General features: G+C 31.1%; 1 protein-coding gene across 4 annotated transcripts; it reads left to right on the top strand.

Moving 5' to 3' along the window:
* The first annotated feature begins 2,611 nt into the window (after positions 1–2,611).
* Positions 2,612–4,683, top strand: LOC119683538. Of its 4 annotated transcripts, none has more exons than XM_038097249.1 (5): positions 2,612–3,978; positions 4,043–4,160; positions 4,221–4,334; positions 4,388–4,561; positions 4,619–4,683. In XM_038097249.1, exon 1 carries the CDS (start codon positions 2,663–2,665, stop codon positions 3,878–3,880), a length of 1,218 nt encoding a protein of 405 aa, XP_037953177.1. In that variant the 5' UTR covers positions 2,612–2,662; the 3' UTR covers positions 3,881–3,978; positions 4,043–4,160; positions 4,221–4,334; positions 4,388–4,561; positions 4,619–4,683. The 4 variants fall into 4 exon arrangements, with proteins under 4 accessions (XP_037953177.1, XP_037953176.1, XP_037953175.1 ...); XM_038097248.1 differs by having other exon boundaries at positions 4,032–4,160; positions 4,402–4,561; XM_038097247.1 differs by having other exon boundaries at positions 4,032–4,160; positions 4,399–4,561.
* The last annotated feature ends 6,272 nt before the right edge of the window (positions 4,684–10,955 follow it).

The raw sequence follows: 10,955 nt of genomic DNA, 5'->3' as shown, positions 1-10,955 counted from the left end.
TGCGCAAGCTTCCATAAAAGAGAGATTAATAAGGTACTTTGTTTTAGTCCGTGACGAATGGGTACTGTTTTAGTTCAATACCATATTATATAGCTGGCATTAAAAATATAGTTCAATGAATGCTGAACATTAAGAATTATGCCTTCTCACAACTAGCTCAGCGTTGAATGAATTTACAAGAGCTACTTGAGGGACATTTAACCAAAGATCTGAGGTTTATGGACTGCTTAAATGGCAATTAGAAACTCTACTCACACAAGTAGACTTTATGAATGGTCCCATTCTACGTTTACACAAGAAGAGTAGCTTGGGTGCTTACTAAGAGATGTCTCGCTAAAACGTTTGATTTATTGCTAGGACTAATGCAGTCAATCAGTTGACTATTGTGATAACCCTTTAAACATAAGAAATTAAAAGTAACAAAAAGGAATGTATAACTTAATTAAAGAATAATCTGTTCTTCCTCGAATGAAGTTCCTAAATTGAAGTATTATCTGCTCTTCCTCGAATGAAGTTTTTTGTATATAAAATTTTTTGAATAAATTGAATATTTTCTTTAAAATTTTTCTTTACAATATTCACTAGTAGTTTAAGTTACCAAGACATTAAATTATGACAGCTTAATTTTGCCTTTAAATCGATAAAGGTTTTCGCATGCTCCGATGTATTGCCATGCGAATCCAGTATTTATATAAACACGCCCAACAAATTAAACATGCGACAATGTTAAATACTTAAGTATACCTTGTGTGGAATCATGCACTCCCACCAACTCTTAACACCCAGTTAAGTAGTTTTATAATGTTTGTGTCGTTTGTGTCCTGCGTATCCTTTCATTAAATTCACGTCATATTACAATTCGTTTCGGTCGCCTTCAGAATTGGACGCTTCATACATGTAAAAGCCATAAATCACATCAGGAAAAAATCAGTTTTATTGTGCAAGAACATTATTGATTTCATTGATAAATTATTACTTTCGGTGAAAAATTTTCATTCGACACCTGCTGCCATCAGAAATTATTCATAATTGATTTTCATTCGTGTTTGAATTTAATAACAATTCAATATGCATTTTTTCCCCTTATAATTTGTTTGCATTAAAAATGAAATCAAAATGCAATCAGTGCGGTATGTCATGTAAAATGTGATACAGGGTGATTGCAGTAATGACCGCAGCTAATTATAACCTCTTATGAATATTAACATGTCGTAAATACCGTAAATTTATTATATGCTTCCATATCTGGAAGGGATCACTAATATTAGTAATAAATTCTAATCCATTATTCTTCGGATTTGTTGAAAACTCTACAAATATGTTGACCCAACCATATATCAAATGCAAAACTTTTGCTCCAAATAAATGGAATTGGATTGGGGATACAATCCGACGACTAGATAAATATATTCCACGACAAGCTTTGACGTGGAACCCACAAGGCAGCAGACGCTCTGGTGCACCAGTTTCAATTAGGAGAATGCCAACTAAAATAGATATAACAGAAGTGTACTAGACATGGAACGATACATGCAAAGAAACACCTAACAGATTGCAGTTTAAGAGCATCGTTGCGACTCTGTACATTTAACGTATATTCAGATACATTTAACGTATATTAAAATAGTAAATTTTACTGTCACCAACAAAAGCACGAAATGTCAGTACGGCTACTCAAAAAAAAATTTAAGAATGATTAAAAGTATCTTATTAAAATGTAGCAGCTTTTCTTATAAGATAATAGAGGAGACGTAATTATATTGATCTTTTCTTAGAAAAAAACATCAACAGATATATTTAATGCATAACTAAACTACCGGAATTTGATACTAGATGGCCACATTACTATTTTGAATTTGAATTTGATGGCTTTTCAAAATAAATTTTTAATTGAGTTTTTAAAAAATAGCCAAAAAGAAGACTTACATTATATATAGTGAAAATATGTATAGTGTTTTAAGTGTTTTCAAGACTTCAAAAGTGGAGACTTTTTTATTAAAGAAAAAAACTTCTCAGGTAATCAAAAAAATTATAAAATGCCTGTCAAACTCCAAATAAATTTATGAAGTGTACCACAAGAATCAACTTTTAGGCGCTTAAAATTTTACAGATACCTTTAAAAAGTATGCCTCTATATCTCTGGCAATTTGAGTGCTAGACCAGTCAAAATCGGAAACCCTTCAAAGACAATTTTGCACATCTAAAATATTATTTGGACAACAAATTTAAATGGCATTTTTAGATAGAATTGTATGTAAGTACATTTAGTCTTATCGTCAGATGACGTATACGTCATTGTATATGTCAATGACGGATACTTCACTGTATGTTAAGAACTATAATAAATCGGAAGCACTACAATTAGAAACTCTTAATTCAAAAAGGGCTATTAAAAAATAATTGATTATTATTAATTCAAATTTGGAGAAGCTTTATTTGCCGTAAAATGCTATTCTTTGGCAAATCAAAGCAAGCGTTGCCAACATTTAAAAAAATTATTTTTTAAATAATTAAATATTAAATTTATATTCACAAAAATTTCGGTAAATGTTGTTTCAAAATTTTTCGGCATTTTTGTTTTGGTTCTATTTACATAAAATTCTAAATTTCCATAATTTCTTTTCCCGTTATATTTTTTAATAATTGAAGTTCTAAAAATAAGATGCCTAAAAAAATAATCAACAAAGCGTGTCAGTTGGGAAGTACATTATTAGGTGGGAAGCGGTGGGGTCAATCAAACGGTGTAATGGAACAGCTACAAGTTTTAGCCAAAAGTAAGGAGGTAGCTGAACGTTCATTGAAACTACGCAATATGAGAATGATGCGAGTAGACTTCCATTCCCCACTAAAAACATATGAACATTCACGTTTAGATAGTGAGTATATGAAGATACCGGATATGTCGAAAAAAGTTCCAGAAACAAGGACTCATATTACTATGCGCGAAGCTAGGAATGCAATGAAAATAATGCATTGCAATGCAAATCGGCGTAAACGTAAATGTTCACCTACTTCCAGCAAAACTGTGGTCAAGAAAGTTTTAAAAGCTTCCGAGCCTCCAGCGAAAGAGTTTTATGTTAATTTGAACAGAATGGATGATATACATCCGAGAAAGAGCAATGTAGGTAGCACAACATCATTAGCGGCTTGTGTTAAAACCAATACGAAATCTTTGGAGAATATATATCCAATACCAGATCACATTCCTTCAGGATCTGTCAACAAAACGTTATGTAGAAAATATACAGCAGGTGTAAACAGTATGGAAGCAACGAAAAGTATCAATTATCCAATGAATGAATACATTTCGAAATATAACAAATCTGATGATTTACCTTTGTTGATAGATCAATTTCGAATTAGTTGGATTGAAAAGAGTAAAAAGATGCAAAGAAAAAATGATTTTACAAAGCCTTCAGTGCCAAATATATCACCAACTAAAGCTGTTAGGCTTTCAGTGCCAAATATATCACAAAATAAAGCTTTTAAGCTTTCAGTGCCAAATATATCGCCAACTAAAGCTGTTAATCCAACGATTAAAACGGAAGCACAAAGTTCCAAAAAGGTGAAACAACTTGCAGATGAGGAGGACTCTGCTGATGATGAGGAAATAATTGAAGTTGAAGTTGACAAAAAGAAAGGAAACGATTTAATGGCAAAATATATGGGAAAACATTGCAAACAATTGCAAATGAGATACCCTTTCACATCTGCAACGGCTAAAGCCCAACAGGAAAATCAGACAAGGAATTATTTAGCGACTCCTTTTATTGGAAAATGTCAATTTATAACAACCAATAAAAGTCAAAAACCAATTAATTGCCGATGTCACCACTGTTGTCTGATGGAAAAACTAAAGCGTAACGATTCAGGTCGTTGAATTTCGATGCCATTAAAACTAATGGATATATGACTTGACTTTATAATATTGCTCTGCATATATAGCACATTCTAGCAAAGTGCAAAGATGTCAGCAAGGTAAGTTTAGCTTAGATTAAAATTCAAAGAAATATTAACACTAATAATATCAGTTTGTATGTAGAAATTTTTGCAGTCCTGTAGAAAATCGTCGGAAATTGTGCCGTCCTCATTGGAGGGTCCGAACGGTATGATCTTTTATGAATATATAATTATTGCATGGTTCTCTCTATGTTGTTACAGTAAGTTTATCTCCGTTTATTTTTCGATTGATTATTTTAACGAAATCTGATATCTGTTAGTATGCCAAAAATATGTGATGATAGCTAAGCAACAAATCATTTGACGATATCATAAGAGCGCAGTGATCATTGACAGATGGATATGGATTGCATGGTGTGATTGCTTATGCAACTGTAAGCTCATTGTCAATAAATTTATAAAAAAGATAAAATCTTATCTGTTATAGTACAATTCCAGCAGACCATTTTAACATTTATTGAAAACAGACAAATATTCAACGATGATCTACACCGGAAAAATATATATCTTAAATGTATGTAAGAAATTTTTCAGAAATTTGCCGTTTTGATTATATACATACTTTTATGGACATCTTGTGTTTATGGAGTTAATTTAAATGGTGACTTAATCTTTGAATTATTAATTATTTAGTAATTCCTTTTATAATACTTTTTAGCTCTTGACGAGATTTCTTATAACATGCAATAGAAATAAGCGACGGTATATTGCTAAGAATTGGACAATGAAGACTTCAATACTTAATAAGGAACCTTTCACAATTTTTTAAAATTTAGGCATGTTTTATTTTTAGGACTTCAAACTAGTAAACTAATTAACGTACCTTTACAATAAAAATCTAACGAGACAACAGCAAAAAAAGTATTTCACTTTTTTAATTTTAGAAATAATTTTGTTTAAAACTTTTATTGGCTCAGTAATACATAACTCTTATGATCTCATGAATAAAATCGAAGATCTCCCAAGTCAGAACATGATCATTTATGATCTCATAATTAAAATCGAGGATCTTCCAAGTCAGAACATCAAGGTTTTTGCAACGTAAATCATTGCTTTTTTTGCAAAGATTTCTCTTTAGAGTTCATTTATAAATTTTTAATTTATTTATAAGATTAATTTTATTAACCGTTTTTTGTTAGATTGAGGCTAAATGAATTTATTTGGTCCAGATTAAAATCAAAAATTTTAAGTACTTCAAAACGAATATTATTTAATATTTAATTTTCCTAAAGCAATCATGCGAGTATTTTCTTTCAACTTTCTTTTCCATAGTAGCTCAAACGTCATCATCCGTTAAAGATAGTCTCATATAACAGTATCTGAAACCATCTAAAATTTTATGAAAATAATTTTATACTTTTCTAAGCAAATAATAATTAATTGATTTAAAAGTTTTTACCAGCAATTAGTAGAGGTTGACTGTCCGTCTGCACACAAAGATAAATTCCTCGTTTTCATATTTCCGATATGTTCTAAGCTTATGGCAAAATTGAAGAAAAAAACCTGAATATTTCGGAAAAACAGAGGAAATACAATCTCTCACTGATTGCCCTGAAGTTGTGATATAATTATATTTGAAACTATTTCTAAAATTTAATTGTTGTCTCTGTGGTTTAGTTTTGATTTTTTGTTTTTGAAAATACCGCAAATTGTTTTCTAATCTTTTTCAGCACATTTTTTCAAGATGAAAGAATTTCAAAAATTTAAATCACAATTTGGATTGGATGAGAAAATATTTTAAACGAAATACTTTAGTGGTTTCCGGATGAAACTCAAAACTTTGAGATATATGTTAATAAAAAGTAATAAATATTAGAACTATTTTTTATTTACTAAAGAAAATCTTTAAATTTGACAATCAAACTTTTGGTATTTTATTATTGCACTCTTTCAACTCGTAATACTTGAATATTATGGAAAAGATAAGCACTGGCATCAACGAATAAAATCGGAATTATGAGAGCAATATGGTCTTAACCTTTAAACGAATGTAGCGTTATAAAAAATCGGATTGATTGAAATGTTTTATAAAGGAATTTATTGATCATTTAAAAATTAATATTGTAAATCAAAAAATTATATCAAGAACAGAGCCCTAAAATTATTCACAAAAATTGACAGATTGCCCAACCCCGCCATAATAAACCTTAAGTCCACCTCAGGATGCACAGGAAGATATGCTGATCTACGGTTCATGTGTTATAAGTTAGAAGATAAATAAATGATAATGATTCTAGTATAGTTAAAGTTTAGTGTGGGGCAGGGATAAGCCCCCCAGCCACGAAAGAGTGAAAGTACGCACTAACTTTTACTCTTTATTAATTGCGAGGTTTCTTCAAAACCCCTCTTTGCGCCTTGACTAGATTATTGTTTATCACTTCATCAGACTAAGCAATAATTGATCTCAGATCTGCATACATCCCCGAGGAGCCTGTAAACATTCTGAGATTTGATAACGCGATGTTGGTAAGTCTGTCAGATTTCGCAAATAATTTCAGGGCTCTATCTTTTACGTATTTTTTGATGGAATCAATCCTAGCATAGTTGTTAACCTGCCATATTTTAATGTCGTAGAACTATTCGTTAGTACGATCATTTTTAAATTAATACTGAATTCGATCGATCGACCGGTAAAAACATGGCATGGCTTTTGAGTACTAAATCTCAGTTTATATTATTTTTCATTTTTTTTCCATACAATTGAAAATCTAATAAATATTTTAGGACGGTTTGAACTTCAAAACTCTCTCATAATATGTGTTATTGAGGTCCAGATGCTGCAGTCCGTTTTTCCCTATATGTTTGCCTGGCTATGTATGCAAAGATTAGCTTAGTTTCTAAGATTTTTATAGTGCACCTTCTTATTTATAGTATTTATTTTATGTTTATCCTTTGCTGTACAATAGAAATGGATCAGATAAACTTGTGATAATTATCTTGAGTTTTAAGTTTATATATCGTTAGCAATTATTTTTGTTAATTGTCTTAATTTGACTCACTGAACTGGAAACTTAAAGTTTAGGCAAAAAGTATTTTTGCATAAAATATTGTTTCTTTATTGTACTGCGAATTTCATTGTTGCCACACTTTGGCTATACTTTTGTTGGTGTAATACCAAAGTAGTGTGGTCAGTAATGCGAAGATAATGATGCTCTGATGATCAATTCGATAACGACACAGACGACGTGTTGCAAGGTTTTGCCTCTACACCAACGGATTGTACGAGTATAGTTATTTACCTGCTTAATCGTATTCTGCTTAGTTTGCCTACCTCGCCTGCCTTTCGTCCTCATGTGATGGCGAAGTTCACTGGTTTCAAGCCATCGTGGCTCAGGAAGCGTGTTATACTTTGCCACTTTAAGTATATTCGCTTGTCTGACGCGATCTTACAGATCGTTAATTAAAAATCTTTCATGTGTGTAATTTTCATACATATTTGCGCTTATACGTTGCAACGAGCTAATGTGGCCGCCGCTGCACAATTGCTGTTGCAAGTTTTAAATTGGACTTTAATAGCAGGTATTTGAGTTTTATACTCGTATTGTAACATATATGTTATATGCAATAAATGCAACATCAATTTTTTACTCCTTTTTGTTTCCCTTTAATTTTAGTTTTTATGGCCTGCTACTTACATACATATGTACAAGCTCATGTTTAGCTGAGTTGCAGTTCTCATTTGCTTTACTTTAATATTTTGGTTACATTGTCATTATTGTTGATACACAATGTTGCAATAAGCCATTTAGGCTGATAGCATTTTATACTTTATTATTGTCTTATTATGAAACAATTTCCTTCGGTTTGCAGTTTACTTCGGATAATTAAAATTTACGCCGACTTCCAAGTAAATCGACCGTAAGTCATTTATGCATTTAATTTTGTAATTGGCAGTTGATACTTCAAAAAGGGAAAGCGTAAGTCATTAATTAGTTATAGCAATTGAAAATAACAAGACACAATATGTTAATAAGATGATAAATGTGAATAGTTTCACAGACTGTAAGTACTAATTCGAAATATGCTTTCATTTCTGCCTTACCAATTAATTTGCAATATATGCGGAAACATTAGAGCCATTATAAAAATTGCATGTAATCACAACTAATTGCGAAGTTACTATTTAGTACTTTAAAATAAAAAAACAATCCATTTAGTATATTAACTTATATAAATAGGTGTAAATGATTAAATTTCCTTCTCTACAACGTTTCTCAAATAATTCGCATTAATTACCACTTCCTATCTTTCAAAAAGATATCTCACCATCCGCTACAAAATTTAAGCATACATAATTCCTTCGGTTTCATTTCTATACTGATATGCTTTGAACCTCCCAGTTTCTCTCCTTTTATTTTAAAAAGAGACCGAAAATACTCTGAATTCCATTCTACTCCAGAACCACGACGGTAAGGATCTTGATAATAGAGTCTTTGTTTAGCTTTTAGTACCTATGTTGAACCTTTTCCGAGTTAGTGCTTCTGGGAACTTTTACTTTATGATGGCTGGGAGGTTTCTGCAGAGTCCCACCCATCTCACTGACTAATTTGAGTATTCCTCATAATCTTCGTGATTATTCAAGGATTGATCTAAGATCTGCCTACTGCCCCGTGCGGTTAGTTTTTCTTTTTTTTTTTTTTATTATTTGAAACACAATATGTACAATCATATAAATACATGTTTCATTTGACTACGACTAGTTCATACAAAGAACTATCAAGCAGTTTTGTTTCATTTCAGAATACTTATTAGAATTATCAAGTTGTCAAAGACTTAGTGCTAATAGTAGTAATCTAAATTATTATTAGACTACTAATTCGGGAGTAGATCTGAAGGCTTTGTTCGTTTAAGTCTTCTCAGCAGGCCAGATGTATTAGACAGATGGTTGATTGTCTCGTTTGGATGTTGTTGTAATCGTTTTTGGTGCTTTACCGCGAACTTTTGAAATACTGCAACCACAGATTCGATCTTCAAGTCCCGATGGAGGTCAGTATTCCTAATAAACCATGGACCATTAATTAAATTTCTTAAAACTTTGTTTTGAAAGTTTTGAATGATTTGAATAGAGGATTTTGGTGCACATCCCCATAACTGAATTCCATACGTCCACATCGGAGTTAAGACTTGCTTGTATATCAACCACTAACCGTGCAGTTAGTGATAACTCTGAGATTAGATAGTTCTAAGTACGGCGGTCGGTAAGTTCTAATGATTAATTTTAATTCTAATAATTCTGCATAGCTTTTAGTACTAAACTTCACTACTTAGTTCTAATGATTGATTCTAATGCTTTTAGTACTAAATGTGATCATTTAGTTATAATGGTTTGCTATTTGTTTTGGCACTCTCAGTTTCTCTTTTTTTATATTAAAGATGCTAAAAACACTTTTAAAACATTAAAAACTTTCATTTCACTCCACAACTGTGCCTTTATAGATCTTGACTTAGTCTTCTTATAGCTTTTAGTACTAAACTTCATTACTAAGTTCAAATCAACTTATTTATAAATGACAGGTGAACAAGATAAAAATAAAACGTTTACTCATGCTGATATGAAATACCAACGATATATTAATATAATTCAGGATATTTATACCTCGTAGTTAGTTAAATAAAAGCAAAGCAGGAAGTCCAATTTCGGAGCAGCAAAGGGTATACTATATATCAGGAATAAGTTCGCGAATATTAGCTTTTGTGTAGTCTAATATCTCTGATTTATTTATTGGGAGCATTATCATTGACTGCTTGTTAATTATTGCCAAAAGTCATCAGAGTTAGTTTCAGATAAGATGTTGTGAAGTTGGATATATGACTATTTATTTTTCAAGAGTGTCCGTTTGGAAGTTCAAAATATCACAAGGAAGTCTAAATAATTTACTAATATTGTTCGTGCAGAATTATGTTAAATAATATTTTCTATATATCATATGTTTCGTTCTTAGTCATGTTCTTTGAATTTCAGTAATTTGTAATGTCGAGAGCCATTGTATTTGCAATTAAATTATCTATCATAGAGATCATAGAGATAAGAGTTACCACAACAACATCGTGACCTGTTGTTGTTTACTGTGTCTCTATTAGTGGATATCAAATCAGTTAAAGTTTCTTTGATTTTTTAGTTTGTTTTATATATTAAAAATCTATTACAAGTCAGGATAAGCTTAGAAGGCTTTCTTCAGGATTACCATAATAGACTTTATGGGTCTCTTATCTTATTTTCCCTTCTAATAAAACTTATAATAATACTTATAAAAAATATATAGTAATAATAAATGAATTCTATTGATTTTGACTTACCTTGATATCTGACTTACAAATTTTCCCTTCAGAGAAAACCTGAAAATATTCATTACTAGTTGGCTGCACTCCTGCAGTGATTCCTGAAAAAAAAAATATATGTGTATGAAGATATTTAAACATTTTTCACTTTTCATCCAAGCTTCAATTAGTGTTGTAATAAACAAGAAATAAATATAAAATTATTCAAATTTGTGCTTTTAGGTGTAAAAGTTATGTACGGAAAACATGATCAACTATTTTAGCTTGTTAATAATTTTTACATTGTACGAGTAGTTACACATTCCTCTTTTGTGATACTCGTATGCACTTCACACGTATCTCTCTGGTACACATTTGATTACCATGTTAAGTGCATCAGTTAGTCCGACCGACTAAACATACCAGAGTGTTCACTTGGTGCAAGCAACAACGTGGGCTCATTATCTTGTTAAGTCATTGTTACGTCAATGTCCGTCCAGGTGAGCATGCATTCTTCATTTGCACCCAGTTAACTGCATAACTATGCAAAATATATCTGCAAATTATTAAATATGTATACGTATATCTCTACAAAAGTATATTCGTTCACACTCGCAACATCTGCATATCATTTTCTCTTATTGTGCAACTTGTTTTCGAAATTATATAGATGAGTAGGTGTTGTCATTAAGTGCAATTTGCAGCGTCTTTAAAATGCCAACAAATTATTTCACAGT

Source organism: Teleopsis dalmanni, chromosome 2 (assembly GCF_002237135.1).
Source record: "Teleopsis dalmanni isolate 2A chromosome 2, ASM223713v2, whole genome shotgun sequence".
NCBI lineage: Eukaryota > Metazoa > Arthropoda > Insecta > Diptera > Diopsidae > Teleopsis > Teleopsis dalmanni.
Note: the sequence above shows the minus strand (reverse complement) of the source record. Positions and strands in the feature narration are given on the sequence as shown.